Below are 21,484 nucleotides of genomic sequence, written 5' to 3' on the forward strand. Positions count from 1 at the left end.
TCCCGGGGTTTCTCTCCATTAGAGCAGGCTGTGGTCAGGGCTGTCAGCCAGGAGACACCACGCTGGCCCGGGGCTGTGGCTGGAGACCCCAGTGGGTCGCTTAAAATCTCCCTGGGCTCCAGAGACTCAAATTCCCAAACTGTGATCGTTCTTGGCTCCCTGCATCCTTTGCTTGGAAGCCATCTGTTATGTTGCCAGGGTGCCGCTATGTGACGGCCAAGGGCCGAACTGGGGTGTTCCAGGTTTAAGCTTTGTACCCCCCGCAGAAAGCCTGGGTGACCTCAGGCCTCACTCCACACTGCAGACAAGCAAACCTCAGGGCGGTGGTGAGGAGCTTTCGGGTGAGGTCAGAGCAGGAAGCTGAGCTTGGTCTGGGGAAACTGTCCCAGGGCTGCTGGAACCCAGCGGGGACGTGTGCCTGCCCGAGCTGCCTGGGCACCTACGCCTTTGCCTGAATTTCTCCTTTTCCCATGGAAGTGGTTGGGGACCGAGGATGTGGCTCCGCGGCGGCCTGGGAGGCTGGGCTGAGGAGGACACAGGTCCCGGAAGGCCCAGGCTGGTCTCTAGAGAGCGGGACTGGCCTCTGCCCACTGTCCGGCTTTAGGGAGGAGGCCCAGAGGCCGGGGAGACAGAAGCAGACGGGGGCCCTGCAGGCTTCGCTGCGCCCTGACCCGTTCCTCGCCTCTAGCCGACCTCCCAGGAAGGCAGGAGCTGGGCTCCATGGCCTCTCCCGGCCCTGCCAGCCCCGTGCGGGCCTCCCTGCCTTGCAGTTGCGCCTGGTGCAATCCCGCCATCCGACCGCGTTCCTCCTCCTAGGCCCGGAGCCTCCTCGCCCTGTCGGAGGCGGCCCCCTCTGACCCCAGGGTCTTCTTCTAGAGTCCTGATTGCTGAGGCTGAGCCGGAGCGCCGGGTCTTCCCGCCCCTTCACCTTCACCTTTCAATCTTAATGTCTCCCCTACACCCCCCCGCCACGTGGCTTTGGGGGAGGTCCCTGCCCTATTTTTAGGCAGAAATTGGCAAAAAGAGTGGGCTGGGAGGTGGTTTCTGTCCCCGCCAACGCCTCCTCTTCTGCTGCTCCCTCCACCGGGACCGGTGATGGGGAAGGTGGGGGGGAATGACGTTCAGAACGGAGCGGGCCCCCCCACGGAGCCCAGGCCTGCCCCGCCCCAGCCTCGGGGAACTGGTGTGGACCGTACCCCGCGGACCCCTCCGAGTCAGGCCCCGATTCAGCCCTCGGGCCCCCCGGGACGGTCCTTCCAGCCCCAGACGAGCGCGGCGCCTGCACACAATAGGCGCCCACTTAATGCTTGTTGATGGAGGTGGCGAGTACCCGAAACCAGCGGAACCTGGAGATGGGATCCGAGAGATCCGGGAAGGGTGTGGGGATCTGGTGCCAAGCTGGGGTCCCCCCTCGCCTCCCCAGGGTCTGCCTGGGTCCGAACCCGGGCTCAGGCCCCGCGCAGCTCGGAGCCTCCAGCCCGGAGCGGGTCCCTGGGCCGGGGATGCGCACAGCCGGGGAGGGCGCGCCCGACTTGACCCCAAAGCTATCAGTTGGTGGGGGGTCCCCGGGGAATTAGAAGCTGTCTCCTCCCGGGGATCTCCAAGGGGCATCCCTGCCTCTGCCCCCTGCCCCGCTTTCCCGCCGCGCCCCTCCCCGGCCCCGCCCCCGGCCGCGCCCCACCCCCTGCAGTCCCCGCACGGCGGCGGCCCGAGCCACGTGCGCCCGCGCCCGGCCGGCGTTCAGGAAAGCGCGGCCACGCCTGGGCCGGCCACCATTTCCCGGGCGCCGCGGCGGCGCCGACTCGCGGGCAGCGGCCCCTCCGTGCGCCCAGCCTGGCCCCCCAAACGCCGGGAGCATGAGCGCGGGCTCGGAACGCGGGGCGGCGGCGGCCCCCGGGGGGTTGCCCGCGCCCTGCGCCTCGAAGGTGGAACTGCGGCTCAGCTGCCGGCACCTGCTGGACCGCGACCCGCTCACCAAGTCCGACCCCAGCGTGGCGTTGCTGCAGCAGGCGCAGGGCCAGTGGGTGCAGGTAGGGCCGGGGCGCGGGAGGCCGAGAGGCCACCGGGCCGGGGCTGGCGCCGAGCTGGGGATGCGGAGACCGGAGCGGGCGCGCTGAGGCCAGCGGGGCGCAAGGCGGGGGGCCCCCGCAGCTGGGGCTCAGCTCGGGGTCCGGGTTGGGGGTTACCTGGTCTGGGGGGGTGTCCAGAGCGGTGGGGAGGGGTTGGGCTGGAGGAGGCGGCGGCGAGCGGGGTTCGGAGGAGAGAGGGGGGTGCCCCGCAGCGAGGGGCGCGGCCCAGGATTTGGGGAGGGGGCCCTGGGCCAGCGTGAAGCGTCCAGGCGTGGGCAGGGGGCTCGACCAAGAGGCGCAGAGGAGATTGAGGGGTGAGGGGCGCCGGCCAACGAGGGGCGGGAGGCTGGACTGGGGTCGGTCCTCACCACGGGGCGGGAGCAGGCCCGAGGGAGCGCGCGCTGCGGGGCGGACCTCCAGGCGTCCGGGGCTCCCGCGCCAACGTGGGTCTCAGGCGACCCCGGTGTGTCCGCGGTTGGGGTCGGAAGGGGCACGGGACCGGCGCCAGATGGGCGCTTCCTCGGTCACCATCTCGCGTGAAACGCGTGGCTTCACCTCGAAAGGGTGAGAAACGCGGGGCGCGAAGCCGCGGCGGGTGGAGGAGCTGGAGCTCGAACCCCAGTCCACGCGGCGCGCCAGCGCTTTTCTCCGGCGCAGGGGTCTCTCCAGAGTCCAGAGCGCGGGCCCGGGCGGGGTGGGCAGGGGGACCCCAGCGGCTGCTCCGGCGGTGGAGGGGACGTGTCGCGAGGTCCTGGGTCGCTGTCACCGGCGGCGTCTCCGGTCATCGGCCTTGAGGGTGAAGGGCCTGCCCCGCCCCCACCGCCTGTCCCCGCGGCTCTGGCTCCCCCAGGAGGCCCCGTGCCCGCCCCTCAGAGCCTGAGCTGAACGGGTGGCCCATGCTTGCCCTTGGTTTGAGGTGCAGGATTTTTCGGGATTCTGAGATGAGTAGCCCAGGGGCCCAGCTGGGTCTTGTCGTTAGGGGGCATTTTGACCAGGGAACTGCGCCGGATGGGAGAGGCTGGTGAGCCCATGGTACCCCAGCCAGGAGGGAGGGCTCCCCTATACCCTACGCCCCCTCCCCACTCAGCTGGTGCTGGGCAGCGTCCTGCACTTTAGGGTTGCCCAGCCCAGGGTGTGAATCTGATCTCGCCCCCGACTCAGCATGTCATTCTCATCCTCTCTGAGCCTCAGTTTCCCCATCTGTGATCTGACGGTGGAGCAGACAGTGGTGGGTGTGAGCTGAGAAGCTGCGGCCCACAGCTGGCCAGGGGTGACCCCCAGGGTGGCCCTCGGGAGTACAGTTCCATGGACAGAGAGCAGGCAGGAGGAGGTCTTCCGAGGGTGTGAGTCCTCCTGGGGTGTGTGGGTGTGGGTAAGCGGCAGAGGGGAGACAGGGCTGGAGCCTGGGGTGGAAGCCCCTCGATGGGGTCAGCTCACAGGGTGCACCTGCAGGTGGGCAGAACCGAGGTGGTCCGGAGCAGCCTGCATCCCGTGTTCTCCAAAGTCTTCACCGTGGACTACTATTTTGAGGAGGTGCAGAGGCTGCGCTTTGAGGTATACGACACACATGGGCCCAGCGGCTTCAGCTGTCAGGAGGACGACTTCCTGGGGGGCATGGAGTGCACCCTGGGGCAGGTGGGTGCCCCGTCCCCTCAGAGGGAGGAGGGTGGTTGGTGTGGGGGCCACAGCCGATTCAAGACTGATGTACCAGCGCTGCCAGGACCCTGCTGGGGTGGCCAGCCTGGCTCCGCCCCTCCACAGCTTCTCCTGAACGGTCCTTATTACATTAAAATATACATGTAATTTTGAACTGGGCAACGCATTCGTATGTTTTAAAGCCTGAAGGTATAAAAGGCTGTGGAGTGCCTCCCTCCTGCCCCATCCAGCTGCTGTCAGGTCCTTGGACACTGTCCAGAGAGAGATTCTCACAAGAGCAAACAAGCCTATCACTTTTCCTCTTTTTTCTTCCTTTTCTTTTTTTTTTTTTTTTGTTTTGAGATGGAGTCTAGCTCTGTTGCCCAGGCTAGAGTGCAGTGGCACGATCTCGGCTCACTGCAAGCTCCACCTCCTGGGTTCTTGCAATTCTCCTGCCTCAGCCTCCCGAGTAGCTGGAATTACAGGCGCCCGCCACCATGCCCGGCTCATTTTTGTATTTTTAGTAGAGACGGGGTTTCACTGTGTTTATCAGGCTGGCCTTGAAATCCTGACCTCGTGATCCGCCCGCCTTGTCCTCCCAAAGTGCTGGGATTACAGGCGTGAGCCACGGCGCCTAGCCCACTTTTCCTCTTTTTTCAAAAAAACACAAATTATGTTTCCTGTTCTGCATCTTGTGTTTTCACTTCCATGACATGCAGCAGTTGCTCCATATCAGCACCTCAAAGTCTCCTTGTGGCCGGCCATGGTGGTTCACACCTGTGATCCCAGCACTGTGGGAGACCAAGGCAGGCGGATCACCTGAGGTCAGGAGTTCGAAATCAGCCTAGCCAACATGTTGAAACCTCATCTCTACAAAAAGTACAATAATTAGCCGGGCGTGGTGGCGCATGCCTGTAATCCCAGCTACTCTGGAGGCTGAGGCAGGAGAATCAGTTGAACCCGGGAGGCAGAGGTTGCAGTGAGTGGAGATCGCGCCACTGCACTCCAGCCTGAGTGACAGATTGAGACTCTGTCTCAAAAAAAAAAAAAAAAAAGAAAAGAAAAGAAAAAAAAAGTCTCCTTGTGAGCAGCAGGTCCTATGGTGGCCACTGCCCTTGGTGATGCCCTCTGGGTTACGGCCTCCACAGCCAGCCCAAAAGTGGCTTCTGCAAGTCATCACCAGAGTATCTGTTGATGTGCGGGGCATTGCTGGACACTGCGCTAAACACTTCCTGGGCTGCACGTTGAATCCTCACACCTTGCCGAGACTGACGCCTGCAATCCCAGCACTTTGGGAGGCCAGGGGGGAGGGGGGGGCATCACGAGGTCAGGAGTTCAAGGCCAACCTGGCCAACTTGGCAAAACCCCATCTTTACTAAAAACACAAAAGAAATTAGCTGGGTGTGGTGGTGCGCACCTGTAGTCCCAGCTACTTGGGAGGTTGAGGCAGGAGAATCGCTTGAACCCAGGAGGCAGAGGTTGTAGGGGGCGAGATCGCACCACTGCACAACAGCCCAAGCAACAGTGTGAGACTTCATCTCAAAAAAAAAAAATTTTTGGCCGGGCGCGGTGGCTCAAGCCTGTAATCCCAGCACTTTGGGAGGCCGAGACGGGCGGATCACTAGGTCAGGAGATCGAGACCATTCTGGCTAACACGGTGAAACCCCATCTCTACTAAAAAAAATACAAAAAAAAAACTAGCCGGGCGAGGTGGCGGGTGCCTGTAGTCCCAGCTACTCGGGAGGCTGAGGCAGGAGACTGGCGTAAACCCGGGAGGCGGAGCTTGCAGTGAGTTGAGATCCGGCCACTGCACTCCAGCCTGGGCGGCAGAGCGAGACTCTGTCTCAAAAAAAAAAAAAAATTTTTTTTACGACAAAATGCATAAATCTTAAGGGTTGAGACTGACAAGTTTAGGTGACTGTACACACCTGACCATCACCCGTCACCCAGAACATCCCGTCACCCATCATACAGAACATCCTGTCACCCATCACACGGAACATCCTTATCACCTGCTCACACAGAACATCCCATCACACGGAACATCCCATCACCCAGAACATCCCGTCACACGGAACATCCCATCACACAGAACATCCCATCACCTGTCACATGGAACATCCTTATCACCTGCTCACACGGAACACCCCATCACCCATCACATGGAACACCCGTCATACGGAACATCCCATCACCCATCGCACGGAATATCCCATCACACAGAACATCCCGTCACCTGTCACATGGAACATCCTTATCACCTGCTCACATGGAACACCCCATCACCCATCACACGGAACACCCATCATACGGAACATCCCATCACCCATCACATGGAATATCCCATCACACGGAACGTCCCATCACACGGAACATCCCGTCACACAGAACATCCCATCACCCATCACACGGAACATCCATTCACGTGGAACATCCCATCACCCGTCACATGGAACATTCCATCACCCGTCACATGGAACATCCCGTCACCCGTCACACAGAACATTTCACCCATCACATGGAACATTCCATCACCCCCAGCTCCCTCTGCCCCTTTGCCGCTAGCTCCCCGCCTGGTTCGTCTGTTCTGGAATTCCACGTCCGTGAATCACAGTGCGTGTTCTCCCTGCTGTGGGATTCTTTTACCCAACATAATGTCTGCGTGACTCATCCCACTGCAGCCTCAGGCGGAGCTGGCCCGCCATCGATCCTGTTGTCCTCCCCGTTTTTTAGATAAGGAAACCGGGAGTTAGGGAGGGCACAGACAGAAGAGGATGGCATGGACACAAAAATATGGACACGCTTTTTTTTGAGTCGGGGTCTCACTCTGTCGCCCAGGCTGGAGTGCAGTGGCACAATCACGGCTCACTGCAGCCTCAACATCCTGGGCTCAAGCAATCCTCTCACCTCAGCCTCCTGAGTAGCTAGGACTACAGGTGTACGCCACCAGACCTGGCTAAGTTTTGCTTTTTTTTTTTTTTTTTGAGACGGAGTCTCGCTCTGTCACCCAGGCTGGAGTGCTGTGGCCGGATCGCAGCTCACTGCAAGCTCCGCCTCCCGGGTTCACGCCATTCTCCTGCCTCAGCCTCCCCAGTAGCTGGGACTACAGGCGCCGCCACCTCGCCCCGGCTAGTTTTTTGTAGTTTTTAGTAGAGACGGGGTTTCACCGTGTTAGCCAGGATGGTCTCGATCTCCTGACCTCGTGATCTGCCCGTCTCGGCCTCCCAAAGTGCTGGGATTACAGGCGTGAGCCACCGCGCCCGGCCAATTTTGCATTTTTTAAAGAGACAGGGGTCTCACCATGTTGCCCCAGCTAGTCTTGAACTCTGGGGCTCACCGATCCACCCACCCTGGGCTCCCAAAATGTTGGGATTATAGACATGAGCCACTGTGTCTGGCCTGGACACCTTTCTATGCACACACAGGTACAATCGTGTATCATAATCCATACAGGACATCCTACGCCTGTCCACATAAGCACACGCACGGGGCCCATGTGGACACCTGCGTGTAGATATGAATGTGTGTGTGAGCACGTGTGCTGTGTATATGTGCAAACTTCAAGCAATGAGGAGGGCGCCTTGTGGGCTTCTGCTGACCTGCAGGGCACCATGGTCAAGGGAGAAGCTCCTGGCACCCAGTCCCTGTGCTGTGGCTTGAGCCTGACCCGACCTCTGACGCCTGACTTCTGCCTCAGCTGTTTCCTCATGTGATTGAAGTAAACAGTAACTCAGCCCAGAGCCAGGCGCATGGGAGGCGCTTATTAAATGCTGTTAGCACAAACCAGCGATCTCACTCTTCCTGGTAGGGGAGTCTGTGATGTTAGCCTAAGCCCGTTTCCCTTCTAAGGACCTGCTCTGCCAGAAAGGGGAGGCCACTCCTTTTCTGCGCACTCCCTGGAAGCAAACAAGGCCGGCAGGCGAGTCCCAGGTGTGAGGCAGAGGCCCTGGCTCTGGAACCCTAGAGGGAAACCTTTAAATCGGGGAATCTTGGGGGGCCTGGCCCGAGGCTCCCCCTCCCAGCACCCAGGACTCCTTCGTTGCACCCCTAAGAGAGCCTTCCCACCCCTTAGCCTGATTTGACTTCCCCAGCCCTGACCTGGGATCTGTTTTCTCTTCTGTGTGGAAAGTGCCACATGCTCTGAAGCTGCTGGCCGGGCCGGCCCTGGTGGGGGTGGAGGGACTGCCCCTCTCTGCTTTGTATTCAACCCACCTCACTGGGACCCCCAGCATCTGCCAGGCAGTAGCAGGTGTGAGGGGCAGGTGGGAAGCGCACACCTGCTACCTAGTGGGTCACTCGATGGTTGCTGAGAACACCACCGAGTTCTCATCGAGTTGTGAGGAGATTGCGGTCCCTGCTTGCCGGGGTCATCACTGTCTCCTTTAGGACACGGAGCCTGGGAGGGCCGTGTGCCCCCACCCCCGCCCTGCTCCCCACTGAGGAGATGATGTGGCTGCAGGGGCCTGGACCTGTCATCCGCCACCCACCCCAGTTAGGGGCTCAGAGCCGATGGGGCGGATGGCCAGCAGGGCCTGGTGAGGAGGAGGAGGCCCCGGCTGTGTGAGGAGGCACCAGGGTCTAAGGCCCAGTCCACCTTGGACAATCAACTCTGCTCCTCAGCGCCTTCTCAGAGGAGTGGGCGGTGGGGTCCCGGGCTGGCACCTCACTCACACCCTTTCTGCCACCTGGGGCCACGTGGGCATGCTGGGCTGAGGGTCCGGGGCCATTTGACCTGCCTCGCCTCTGCCTCTGCCAGTTCTCACCTGGGCCTGGAGAGGGTCAGGGCAGACGTGCTTACCTGTGGAGGGCTCCCACCACACCTGTGCAGGTGCACGCCGGCTGGGCTGTGAGCTGCTACCTGGCTTCCACCTGAGCCTGTTTTCTCACCTGGTAAATAGGTGGGATGACCTCTGCCTCCTCCGGGCGACTGCTGGCCCCTTGAGGTGGTGAACGTGCAGGGGTGGCCACACACAGGGGTGGCAGGTGCTTGAGAGCAGCAGCGAAGGGGGCGCCAGGCCCTGGGCAGTGAAGCCCGTGGTGGGGGCGGGGAGACAGGACAGGCCTGAGAGTCCGGGTGAGGGCGCGGTGGGGTCCCCAGGGTGAGGAGCCGTCCCTGCCTGCCCCTCCCTGCCTGATGCTTCTGACTTACAGATTGTGGCTCAGAAGAAAGTGACCCGCCCGCTGCTGCTCAAGTTTGGCAGGAACGCTGGCAAGTCCACCATCACGGTGAGGCCCAGGTGCACCTGCTGCAGCCTACAGGCCCTGCTGCGGTGGCTCCGAGGGGTGTTCCGAGTGGAAGATGGGCAGCGTGCGGTCCAGGGAGGGTCTGCAGGAGCCGGCAGCTGCACAGCCCTGGGGGCACCCAGACGCCTCCTCTCAGGCCCGGCTGGGTGGGGTCGGCTGCCCTGGGGCCTCGGGTCCCCCACGGTGGGGTCAGGCCCCGCCTGGCCAAGCCTGGAGCCCTGGCGTACCCCTGTCAGGTGATCGCTGAGGACATCTCGGGGAACAACGGCTACGTGGAGCTCTCCTTCCGGGCCAGGAAGCTGGATGACAAGGTGAGGGCAGGCGCCGGGCGTGCCTGGCTCAGGCTAAGGTCTGGGAACCAGTTCGAAAACCCGGTCCCTGCCCAGCGCTGACCTCGCGTGGCCGTGTCCCGTATGAGATGTGTGTGCAGCGTGAGGAGTGTGCGTGGGGTGGGGCTGGGCGTGCTGCTGTCACGGTCACCATCGTCACTGTCACCGCCATTAGCTCTCCCGCCCCTCCTGGCAGCCGGGCTGGGACCAGGGCACTCCCCACTGTGACGACCACTCATGACCCTGCTCAGTGATGGGGAAAGAGGCCCAGCACCCCCAGGCCACCGTCCTGAAAGGGGAGGAGCTGGAGCAGCTCAGAACAGGGTCCCACCCTGCTGTGTAGGGTGTCTCCTTGGAGGGGAGTCGCACGCTGTGGTCAGATCCCGGGGGTGGGAGGGAGGGAGGAGATGCTGTCTGCGCAGACTTGCTGCCTCGTTTTGTGCCTGAGGAATTAGCAGCTGGTGGCGTGAAGTGAGCCCTGGGAAATAAAGCCAGCTCCCATCCAAAGCCCGACCTCACAGTGCCTGGCCCAGCAGCCCTTGTGCCTCTCCCCAGGACCTCTTCAGCAAGTCTGACCCCTTCCTGGAGCTCTACCGGGTCAACGACGACCAGGGCTTGCAGCTGGTGTACAGGACGGAGGTGAGCGGCCGGGGATGGGAACACAGGGAGGGGAAGAGGCTGTCCCCAGCCCTCCTGCATCTCTGGCCACACGGGAGGAGCTCCCAGCCTCCAACAGGGAGCCGCTGGCGCAGGGCCTTCGTGGCCGTGGCTGTAGCCAGAATCCAACAGGCTTGTTTAGTTGTGACTGTGATTATTTTTAGGCCTCCCTTCCACTTCTGCAGGTGAAATGGGATTTCAGCGACTGCAGTGAGAGAGCGCTTTCTTTTGAGAGAAATTAACTTGAGTGAAAATGAATCTGTTTAAGGAGAGCAGTGCAGGTGGCTCAGAGATGGCAGAAGTTACGAAGGTGGAGGCACAGGGCTCGGAAATGTGGCTCCCGGGTCCCCACACGGCTTCGTGCGGGGAGGGGGTGCCAGCCCCAGCTCAGGGCCCCGGCGCTGTCTGGGGTGACGCAGGGGCAGGGCCAGCGGTGCCCGCCTCACACTACTCTTCCACCCAGGTCTCTGTCCGCCCCAAGGATCCCAGGGCCCTGGGCCTCCCCTGAGCCAGCCCCTCCCGGCCCACAGGTGGTGAAGAACAACCTGAACCCCGTATGGGAGCCCTTCAAAGTCTCGCTGAGCTCCCTCTGCAGCTGCGAGGAGACAAGGCCTCTGAAGGTGGGGGACGAGACAGACCAAGGGGGCAATGAGTGGGTGGCCTGGATGTGGGCCGGGGATGGAGACACCCGGGCTCCGGGGTGGAAGGGTCCTGGGGCCCCCAAGGGGCAGTGCTGAGGGGGACTGGGCTCCCCAGTGCCTGGTCTGGGATTACGACTCTCGAGGAAAACACGACTTCATCGGAGAATTTACTACCACCTTCGCGGAGATGCAGAAGGTCTTCAGGGAGGGGCAGGTGAGTGGGAGGGGCCTCTGGGGAGGGGCAGGTGAGTGGGAGGGGCCCCTGGGGAGGGGCAGGTGAGTGGGAGGGGCCTCTGGGGAGGGGCAGGTGAGTGGGAGGGGCCTCTGGGGAGGGGCAGGTGAGTGGGAGGGGCTTCTGGGGAGGGGCAGGTGAGCCGGGGCACATCTGGGCTGCGCCTATGTTGCCCCACCACAGAGGCTGTGAAACCCTGTCCCACTGTCCTGACGGGGTTGTGGGGAGCGGTGACAATGACTTGTTATAACCAGAGAAGGCTGGGATGGTGGACTCTGGTGCTGGTTCCCGAGGGGTCATAGCAGGGGTGGCCCCCATCAGGTTCAGCTGGAAATTTTCCGGCACCATCCAGGGCTGGGCCGGCCCTCATGGGGCTTGTGTCTGTGCAACCGTCTAGGGGCGGAGCTGGGCACGGGGGTGGTGGGAGGTGGGGTCAAGGGGTGCCCTCCCCTGTGTCTGCCTGCCCAGCCCGCAGCAGCCGGATGAGGGTGCAGTGGGGAGGCCACCCCGGGCCCTGCTTCCTGCCCCCTGCCTGGGCCTCAGCGTCCTTGGGCTTAATGACAGGGCCATGCCGGGTGGGGGGTCCAACTCCCATCCCTCTTCATTCGTGTCTGACCCACGCTGCCCCTTCCGGCTCCCCTGCAGCAGCCCTGCCCTTCCCCCCCACAGGGGGATCGCCGTCGCTCCTGAGGATGGTCTTGGGTGGGGTCTCCCTGGTGGGTGTTCCGAGCTTCCACTCTGGGGGGGCCTCTGCTTGTTCCTGCCCCAGGCCCAGTGGGACTGTGTGAATCCCAAATACAAGCAGAAGAGACGCAGTTACAAGAACTCGGGGGCGGTCGTCCTGGCTGACCTGAAGGTGAGAGGCGGCCATGCCCGAAGCCTCCGACCCACAGGAGGGGCTTCCGCTGCCCCTCTGATTGCCCCTTGGATGGAGCCTCGACCAGAGGCCTGGGGAGGGGCAGGTTGGGGAGAGAGGATGCAGGAGAGGAGAGGAGGGAGAGGGACTGGGCTGCCTGGGGGAGGGAGGCCTGGATCCCAGCTGGCACCGGCCTCGGCGTCTTTGGTGGGGGTGGGTGCCAACACCGCTGGCCTCGGTGTCCCTGGCCGAGGTGGCCGCCGACACTGCTGGCCGGAAGTTCCACAGGGTTTACTCCTTCCTGGACTATATCATGGGCGGCTGCCAGATCCACTTCACCGTGAGTCCATGGCCCTGCCCGTCCCCGCCCCCACCTGTCCCCTGCCCGTCCCCCACCCCCGCCTCCGCCCCCACTCCCACCCCCACCCCTACCCCCGCCGACCACCCTGAGAAGGAACCAGGCCAGATACCTGGAGTCCCCCAGCTCCTGAGGGTCCCCAGCCTGGGGGGTGAAAGGGCACTGGTGGTTCTCGTGAGCCGATGTCTCCTGTGCGGCTCCTGGGGGTCCCCCTTTTTGTGCAGTCGAGGAAACAGGCTAGGGGTTCAGGAAGCAGCCCCAATCCCCCTTGGGAGGTGACATCACCAGGGCTTACCTTCCACAAACACATTTAACAACAGACAAGGCCGGGCGCGGTGGCTCACGCCTGTAATCCCAGCACTTTGGGAGGCCGAGACGGGCGGATCACGAAGTCAGGAGATCAAGACTATCCTGGCTAACCCGGTGAAACCCCGTCTCTACTAAAAATACAAAAAAAAAAAAAACTAGCCGGGCGAGGTGGCGGGCGCCTGTAGTCCCAGCTACTCTGGAGGCTGAGGCAGGAGAATGGCATGAACCTGGGAGGCGGAGCTTGCAGTGAGCTGAGATCCGGCCACGGGACTCCAGCCCGGGCGACAGAGCAAGATTCCGTCTCAAAAAAAAAAAAAAAAAAAAAAACGTGGAGGAGGAGAAGCCGGAGTGAGCGTTTGGGTGAACCAGCCACAGGTTCTACGTGTCATCCAAGGAGCCCAGCACAACCCGTGTCACCCCCGTGTCACCCTCATGTCACCCACAGATACACGGCCCCCTGTGTCACCCCCATGTCACCCCCGTGTCACCCACAGATACACGGCCCCCCGTGTCACCCCGTGTCATCTGCAGACGCACTGGTTCATGTTATTGTTGAGCGAGCCCCAGGGTGGCTTTGGGAGAAGCACGTGGGAGATGGGGAGAGACCCAGCCCAGGCTCGGTCCTGCCAGGCCCGAGGGTGGTAGAGGGGTTGGGTGGCTGGTAACAAGGATGGGCGGGGACCCCACAAGGCCAGGGTGATCCCGGTGGCGTGTCCTCCCGGGGATCCGGGGAGCCTAGGGGTTGGCAGGTTGTGAGGAGACCCCTCCTGGCCCTGTGTAGCAGGTGAGGTAGCTCCAGCAGCAGCCCCCCAGCCCCACCCACGCATGCGGCCCCTGACCCTGAGTCCTGGCCGCTCTGGGTGCGGTTTCTCTACCTGTCAGGAGCGGGTTTGGGGAGCCCCGGCCCATCACAGCTCCCGGCTCCCGGCCCGCTGCAGGTGGCCATTGACTTCACCGCCTCCAATGGAGACCCGCGGAACAGCTGCTCCCTGCATTACATCAACCCTTACCAGCCCAATGAGTACCTGAAGGCACTGGTGTCCGTGGGCGAGATCTGCCAGGACTATGACAGGTGCGTGCGGCCAGCTTCCCCTCACCCCCTGGGCTCCAGGTCAGCTATGACAGGTGTGCCCCGCTGCCTTCCCCTCATCCCCCTGGGCTCCAGGTCAGGCCTGGGGGCCCTATGAGGTGGGCACTGTGACTTTGTCAGACTGAGAGGGGCCGGGTGCGGTGGCTCACGCCTGTAATCCCAGCACTTTGGGTGGCGGAGGCAGGTCAGTCACCTTAGGTCAGGAGTTTGAGACCAGCCTGGCCAACATGGTGAAACCCTGTCTCTACTGAAAATACAAAAATGAGCTGGGCGTGGTGGCAGGCACCTGTAATCCCAGCTACTCAGGAGGCTGAGGCAGGAGAATCGCTGGAACCCGGGAGGCGGAGGTTGCAGTGAGCTGAGATCATGCCTTTACACTCCAGCTTGGGTGACAGAGTGAGACTCCGTCACAAAAAAAAAAAAAAGAAAGAAAGAAAAAGAAGATTCTGTGAGGAAGGGCTGGGTAGCCCTACTGGAGGCTGCCACACAGACTGCACGTGGTCCTGGGGGGACGTCTGTGTCCTGCTTTGCCAGAGGGGCAAACTGAGGTCGCAGAGGCATGGGGCTCACCCGTGGATACTCTACCAGGGAGGGACTGGCACAAAACGCTGTGCTCTGAGCTTCTCACCACAACACAGACCCCTGGCCTGGGGCTTGAGAGGATGCCCTGAGCTCCCTTCCCCACAGACCCCTCTGTCTGGTTTGATGAGGGCCATAGTGGGTGCCTTGGCCCCACAGGACCCCTCCCGGGGTCTGGGAGCCCCCTGAGGAGGTGTCTGCAGGGAGACAGCGTGTGCACAGGCATGGAGTTGGGAGGCAGCCTCACCGGCGGCAGGACCGTGCCCGCCCTGCACACTGGCCTGTGCCTCTGCCGCCCCGGGCCTCAGTTCCCCGCCTGTGGCAGGTGCTTGCTGCTGTGGTCCCAGGCCTGGGCCCGTGTGGCCCTGGTCTCCTCTGGCAGGTGCTTACTGCCACGGTCCCAGGCCTGGGCCATGTGGCCCTGGTCTCCTCTGGCAGGTGCTTACTGCCACGGTCCCAGGCCTGGGCCCGTGTGGCCCTGGTCTCCTCTGGCAGGTGCTTGCTGCTGTGGTCCCAGGCCTGGGCCCGTGTGGCCCTGGTCTCCTCTGGCAGGTGCTTGCTGCTGTGGTCCCAGGCCTGGGCCCGTGTGGCCCTGGTCTCCTCTGGCAGGTGCTTGCTGCTGTGGTCCCAGGCCTGGGCCCGTGTGGCCCTGGTCTCCTCTGGCAGGTGCTTACTGCTGTGGTCCCAGGCCTGGGCCCGTGTGGCCCTGGTCTCCTCTGGCAGGTGCTTGCTGCTGTGGTCCCAGGCCTGGGCCCGTGTGGCCCTGGTCTCCTCTGGCAGGTGCTTGCTGCCGTGGTCCCAGGCCTGGGCCCGTGTGGCCCTGGTCTCCTCTGGCAGGTGCTTGCTGCCACGGTCCCAGGCCTGGGCCCGTGTGGCCCTGGTCTCCTCTGGCAGGTGCTTGCTGCTGTGGTCCCAGGCCTGGGCCCGTGTGGCCCTGGTCTCCTCTGGCAGGTGCTTGCTGCCACGGTCCCAGGCCTGGGCCCGCCCTTGTCTTTTGGGCGCTAGTCATGTTTCCTCAGAAGCGGCCCCTGCTGCAGCCAGGAGAGGTCAGGGGCCCCAGTGACCGCCTGCCTCTCTTACAGCGACAAGAGGTTTTCCGCTTTGGGGTTTGGAGCCCGGATCCCGCCCAAGTATGAGGTAGGAGAACCCAGAGCCCGGGACCTCCGAGCTGTGCCCTTCCCATGCCCTCCCAGGCAGAGGGCGGCCTGGCCCGGGGAGCCCTGGCTGCCTGCTGGGAACTGGCAACTGTAGGATGGGATTGGGGACACGAAGCGGGAACTCCAGGCTTCCAGCCAGAGAGGCTGGCCTTTAACCTCCTAGGACTTGTTAGCTTGAGGGGTGTCTGGAGGCCAGCTCCATGTTCTTTCAGGAGACGGGGAAGGACATTAGTCTGGAATCCTCGAATGCACATAACAATTCAACTGGCTTCGGCCAGGCATAGTGGCTCACACCTGTAATCCCAGCACTTTGGGAGGCCAAGACAGGCAGATCACCTGAGGTCAGGAGTTCCAGACCAGCCTGGCCAACATGGTGAAACCCCGTCTCTACTAAAAATACAAAAATGAGCTGGGTGTAGTGGCACACGCTTATAATCCCAGCTGCTTGGGAGGCTGAGGCAAGAGAATTGCTTGAGCCCAGGAGGCAGAGGTTGCTGTGAGCCGAGATTGCGCCATTGCACTCCAGCCTGGCCTATAGAGCGAGACTCTGCTCAAAAAAAAAGAGAAAGAAACAAAACAAAAAAATTCAACTGGCTTCAACAGAAACCATGGTATGTGGGGATTTATTGGCTAATGTAAGCATCAGGCACTGCTGAAGCCAGAGGGGTCTGCCTCCCCCTCTGTCTCATGACTTTGCAGAACATGGCCACCCATGGGTTCGGCTTCCCCTAGAAAGTCAAAGCCTACCTCTCTCAGTAGGTGGGGGACATGGGGGCTGGGGGGGAGCAGCTGACTGAGAGATGTGGGGCCAGTGGGGGGGGGGTTGCAATGAGCAGCTGACCGAGCCCTGTTGCTCCCACCCAGGTGTCCCATGACTTTGCCATCAATTTCAACCCTGAGGATGATGAGTGTGAAGGTAGGAGCTCGAGGCAGGCCTGGGGAGGGGGTGCGAGGGGGCTGGGCTCACCCCCTGCCCCCCACAGGCATCCAGGGCGTGGTGGAGGCCTACCAGAACTGTCTGCCCAGGGTCCAGCTCTACGGCCCCACCAACGTGGCGCCCATCATCTCCAAGGTGGCACGCGTGGCGGCAGCCGAGGAACGCACTGGGGAAGCCTCTGTAGGTGCCTGGGGGGCGTGGTGCATGCGTGGTATGGGGTCGGCTATGTGTGCACCAACGCCTGGACATTAGGGAGGCAGCCAGGCAGAGGGAACAGCCAGCACAGAGGCCCCGAGGCAGAACAACTCAGGAGGGTGGGGGCCCAGCTGGTTGACTACGTCTGCATCAAAGCTGCAGGTGTCTCGGGCACAGGGCTGTCCATCGCCTCACAGGGTCACAGCTACAGCTCCAGCAAGGCTGCCCCCTCCTCTTCCTCTGGGCACCGCAGGGCCGCACACATGTCTACTGTTTGGCTGTACGTGCATTATCATTTTGTTTACGTGTGTCTTTACTTCCCATGAATGATATGGTGCCGAGAACCACGCTGGGCTCTACTCTGCCACCGTGTTCTGTGGCCCTGTGTGTGTTGCTGGGGCCACAACCAGCCTGTTGCTTTTATTTTCTTCTTCTTCTTCTTTTTGGAGACAGAGTGTCGCTCTGTCACCCAGGCTGGAGTGCAGTGGTGCGATCTCGTCTCACTGCAACCTCCGCCTCCTGGGTTCAAACGATTCTCCTGCCTCAGCCTCCCGAGTAGCTGGGGTTACAGCTGCCTGCCATCACGCCCGGCTAATTTTTGTATTTTTAGTAGAGACAGAGTTTCACCATGTTGCCCAGACTGGTCTCAAACTCCTGACCCCCGAGTCATCCACCCGCCTCGGCCTCCCAAAGTGCTGGGATTACAGGTGTGAGCCACCGCACCTGGCCTGAAATAATTTTAAACTCACCAAAAAGTTACAAGAGCGCTGAGGTCCTGCGGCCCGCGAGACCACCAGCTGCTCACATGTTGCACCTTCTGCTTCGTGTCTGTGTAGTTGCTGTATGCTTTCTTTTCCAATTTTTCAATTTTTTTTTCTTTTTTTTTTTTGACGGAGTCTTGCTGTGTCGCCCAGGCTGGAGTGCGGTGGTGCGATCTCGGCTCACTGCAAGCTCCGCCTCCCAGATTCACACCATTCTCCTGCCTCAGCCTCCCGAGCCCGGCTAATTTTGTTTTTGTATTGTTAGTAGAGACGGGGTTTCACCGTGTTAGCCAGGATGGTCTTTATCTCCTGACCTCGTGATCCGCCCGCCTCGGCCTCCCAAAGTGCTGGGATTACAGGCGTGAGCCACCGCGCCCGGCCTACCTCTTAATATTTCAATGTATATTTCCTAAGAGCAAAGATATTCTTTTATATAACCATAGCACAAATACAGATTTCAGGAAATTGAATTTAGATACAATACTTTTATCTAATACGTAGACTATATTCCAATTTCATTAATTGGCACAATCGTAACTTTCAAAGCAGTATTATTCCTGGCACGGGACCCAGCCTGGAGTCGGGATTTGTTCAGCTGTCACGTTCCTGTGTTGTCTGGAAGCAAGTCTCAGACGGTTTCATCTGTAAATATCAGTATCAGCCGCTAATAAAGATAAGCCCTCTTTTTAAGCTGCCACGACACCTGACGGTGCCTAAACCGCCACTCCTGGCGTTGCACGTCCGTCTGGTGTTTGTGTTTCCATGACATGGTTTTCTGTGGTTAGAACTGGGTTGAAACCAGGACTCAAACGTGATCGGCTGAGCCCTCGGTCCCTCTCCTGGACACGAAGCCCCAGCCCTCGCGGGGCCCCTCAGTGTGTTTTGGGGCCTGGTGCTCACACAGTTGGCAGCGGGGGTTGGGGCATCATCTGGGGTTGGGAGGGCGTGGGGGACTTTCTGAGGACGGGCTGTTTATCTGAAGGCTGAGAGCCAGGCTGGGCACAGCCATGGGTGCTTGTAGGCCTGGACTGGAGACCGCCTTGCAAACAGGTAATTCTTCCCACAGGTGTGGGGCTCAGAGGGGAGATGGGGAGGGCACAAAAGGAGAGCCTCTCGGAGAAAGTGACTCTGAGCAGGGTCCTGGGGCCCCTGTTCGTTTCCAGGACACATCTGCCCTCAGTGGGACGGGCTCAGTCAAGGCCAGCCTTAGGGAGGCTGCTGTGGGCTCCCACTCTCCTGGGGACAGGGCCGTTCCAGCCCCCCGGGGCAGCTGCTCAGGCCAGCCCTCCTCCTCTTTATGTTGCCCACTGTCCACAGTTTGGGCAAGATTATTGAGTGGGTTTTTTTTTTTTAAACAATGGAAATGAATTTTAAGTTCCATTTTTTTTTCTTTTTCTTTTTTTTTTTTTTTTTGAGACAGTCTCACTCTGTCTCCAGGCTGGGGTGCAGTGGTGCAGTCTCAGCTCACCGCAACCTCCGCCTCCCAGGTTCGAACAATTCTCCTGCCTCAGCCTCCCAAGTAGCTGGGATTACAGGGGCTCACTACCACGCCTGGTTAATTTTTGTAATTTTAGTAGACATGGGGATTTCGCCATGTTGGCCAGGCTGGTCTCAAACTCCTGACCTCAGGTGATCCACTCAACTCAGCCTCCCAAAGTGCTGGGATTACAGGCATGAGCCACCGCGCCCGGCCTCTACTCTGTCTCGTGCAGCACAGTGGACACCCTGGAGAGACTGGAGCAGGTGTATGGGCTCCAGGTCTGGCTCCTGGGATCGCAGGTTTCTCCTCTGGCCTCAGACCTCCCATCCGGGCACTGTGACCTCATCAGTAAAACGTGGACTTCGTAGACCCGCCCAGGGCCCTCCTGGAGATTTCCTGAGCTGGGGCACAGAAGGCCCAGAACCGAGTGCCCACCACGGAGGGGCTTCTGACCCACTGTTGTTCGTGATGTTTGTGACGCAGGCACCGCGCTCCGAAGGCGGTTCTAGGAAACTGACGCATGGAGGCGCTCTGGGCTGTCTGGGGGGCCTGTGGGTTGCGGGGCGTGCGTGGGTCACGGCAGGTGTGGTGCTGCTGACGCCTTCCCTGTGCCCCCAGCAATACTACATCCTGCTGATCCTGACGGACGGTGTGGTGACCGACATGGCCGACACGCGGGAGGCCATTGTGCGTGCCTCACGCCTGCCCATGTCCATCATCATCGTGGGCGTGGGCAACGCTGACTTCACCGACATGCAGGTCCTGGACGGCGACGACGGCGTCCTGCGCTCCCCACGGGGTGAGCCCGCGCTCCGGGACATCGTACAGTTTGTGCCCTTCCGGGAGCTCAAAAACGTGAGTGTCCTGGAGGGGCTCAGTCAAGGCCGACTCCCGGGGGTCCCTGTTCATGCCACTGCCCAAGACCCCCCAGGCCAGGCTCAGGCCAGTGGACGTGGCAGGTCCCATCTTGGGTCTAGGGGGTCCTGGGCTGTTCCCTCCGAAATCGACAGCAGAAGCCGGGACTTTGAGCACCTGAACCACCCCACCCCGGCCCCATTACGAAACGTCAAATCTACACAAAAGCAGAGAGAACAGCACGGGGGGCTCCTGGGGTCCCCACGCAGTTTCCCCCATTGCTGCCAACCTCTGCGACCCAGTGAGATGCACAGCACACACGCGAGGTTCTGCTCAGTGAGACACGCACAGCACACACGTGAGGTTCTGCTCAGTGAGACACGTGAGGTTCTCCCCGGTGAGACACGCACAGCACACACGTGAGGTTCTCCCTGGTGAGACACACACAGCACACACGTGAGGTTCTGCCCGGTGAGACATGCACAGCACACACGCGAGGTTCTCCCTGGTGAGACACACACAGCACACAGTGAGGTTCTCCCTGGTGAGACACACACAGCACACACGTGAGGTTCTCCCTGGTGAGACACACACAGCACACACGTGAGGTTCTGCCCGGTGAGACACGTATGTCACACACGTGGGGCCCTACAGCAAGACATGCACACAACACAGACGTGAAGTTCTACACAGCAAGACATCAGACATGCGTGAAGACAGACACATGACATTCTACGCCGTGAAACATGCATGTTACAGACACATGAAGCTCTGCAGTGAGACACGTCTTACAGACACTCTCGGGCTTTGCTGGGGAAGTGTGGGTGGGGCCTGGGCTGGAGGTGGCCTCGCCTGCCACGTCAGCACTTTTCGTGTCCATGCTTGGGGGGCTGGAATGACCCACGTGCAGCCTCGTGTGGCCAGCATCCTCAGCAAGGCTGGCCTGGCCCCAGGTGAGCCTCTGGTGGGGGTTGGTAGTCACCACTGATTCTGGAGGATATAACCCAGGTGCAGGGACGGACGATCTCCATCTTGAAGGTCCCAGATGTAACTGAGCTGTCCTGCCCTCCAGGCATCCCCTACAGCGCTGGCCAAGTGCGTGCTGGCTGAGGTCCCGAAGCAGGTGGTGGAGTACTACAGCCACAGAGGCCTGCCCCCGAGAGGCCTGGGCGTCCCTGCCGGAGAGGCCAGCCCAGGCTGCACCCCGTGAAGACGTGGAGGGCGTGGGGAGGGGCAGTGAGCAGTGGGTCTGTAGAGCCTCAGTCTCCAGCACCCTTGGGGTCTCTTAAGCTCCCTCCGACCTCCTAGAAGCCTCCAGTCCCCACCAGGCCCCACTCCCAGTCCTCCTGGGATCCTGCTGGCTTGGGCCCGGGTCTGGGGCCCCCGAGGCCGAAGGGTGATAAAATACAGGCCTCCATGCCTGGCCCTGCCTGAGCCAGGTGGCTGGAGGGAGAGCGTGAAGGACTTGGAGGGGCCTGGGAGCTCATCCAGGGAAGACCCTGCCCCGACGAGAAGGGGCACGGATTGGGGACTCTGCTTTGCATCTAATCTTTGCGGGAGAGGGCCAGCAAGGCAGCACCCCAGCCCCCGAGAAAGCCCGGGGTGCCCAGACACCCTGTCCCCACAGTTAGCCTCCTTCTGTCCCTGCTTGTGCCCCCACCCCCACCCACCTTGTGTTTTTTGCCGTCCAGCCTCTGCACCCAGGTCCATGGGGTCTGCGGGGTCTGCCTGGCCTGTGGGTTCTGCCAGGGGGGCGTCAGGAGTAATAAAGTGTCACCCTACCCTTGTAGTTCTCTTGTGCCTTCAGTCCCTCCCCCAACCCCCCAGAGGGCTGGGCCCGGCCCCCGGAGTGCCCACATCTGAGGCAAGGGCTCTCCCAGACCCAGTGCACCAGGACCCTCCCTGGACTGAATGGGTCCAGGGAGGGATGCAGGGATGCACAGGCTGCCAGGGGCAGGGAGCGGGGAACCACACCATGGCTGCCTCCACCCCTGAAGGAGTTCCGCTGGGCTTCCTGGGACTCCCCAGGCCTGAAACCCACTCGGTGAGGACTGTGGACATGATGCAGGGGTGCCAGGAGCCTCCCACATGGCCTACACC

General features: G+C 61.4%; 1 protein-coding gene across 1 annotated transcript; it reads left to right on the forward strand.

Annotated features, from left to right (window-relative positions):
- The first annotated feature begins 1,730 nt into the window (after window positions 1-1,730).
- Window positions 1,731-21,173, forward strand: CPNE7 (copine 7). Its single transcript, XM_033219388.1, has 15 exons — window positions 1,731-2,030; window positions 3,522-3,704; window positions 8,856-8,930; window positions 9,185-9,259; window positions 9,833-9,916; window positions 10,465-10,554; window positions 10,691-10,789; window positions 11,577-11,663; window positions 11,944-12,003; window positions 13,269-13,402; window positions 15,082-15,136; window positions 16,021-16,072; window positions 16,140-16,273; window positions 19,148-19,384; window positions 20,457-21,173. The coding sequence occupies exons 1-15, from the start codon at window positions 1,857-1,859 to the stop codon at window positions 20,592-20,594; spliced, it is 1,677 nt and encodes a 558-aa protein (XP_033075279.1). The 5' UTR covers window positions 1,731-1,856; the 3' UTR covers window positions 20,595-21,173.
- Window positions 21,174-21,484: the final 311 nt, after the last annotated feature.

The sequence above is a fragment of the Trachypithecus francoisi genome, unplaced genomic scaffold (assembly GCF_009764315.1).
Source record: "Trachypithecus francoisi isolate TF-2019V2 unplaced genomic scaffold, Tfra_2.0 Lachesis_group10, whole genome shotgun sequence".
Classification (NCBI taxonomy): domain Eukaryota; kingdom Metazoa; phylum Chordata; class Mammalia; order Primates; family Cercopithecidae; genus Trachypithecus; species Trachypithecus francoisi.

Bases quoted from the DNA above. Each gene is read 5' to 3' on its own strand.
- CPNE7 (XM_033219388.1), top strand. From the start codon at position 1,857: ATGAGCGCGGGCTCGGAACGCGGGGCGGCGGCGGCCCCCGGGGGGTTG. The intron at 10,555-10,690 runs GTGGGGGACGAG...TGGGCTCCCCAG, and splicing joins AGGAGACAAGGCCTCTGAAG to TGCCTGGTCTGGGATTACGA. The intron at 12,004-13,268 runs GTGAGTCCATGG...GGCCCGCTGCAG, and splicing joins GCTGCCAGATCCACTTCACC to GTGGCCATTGACTTCACCGC.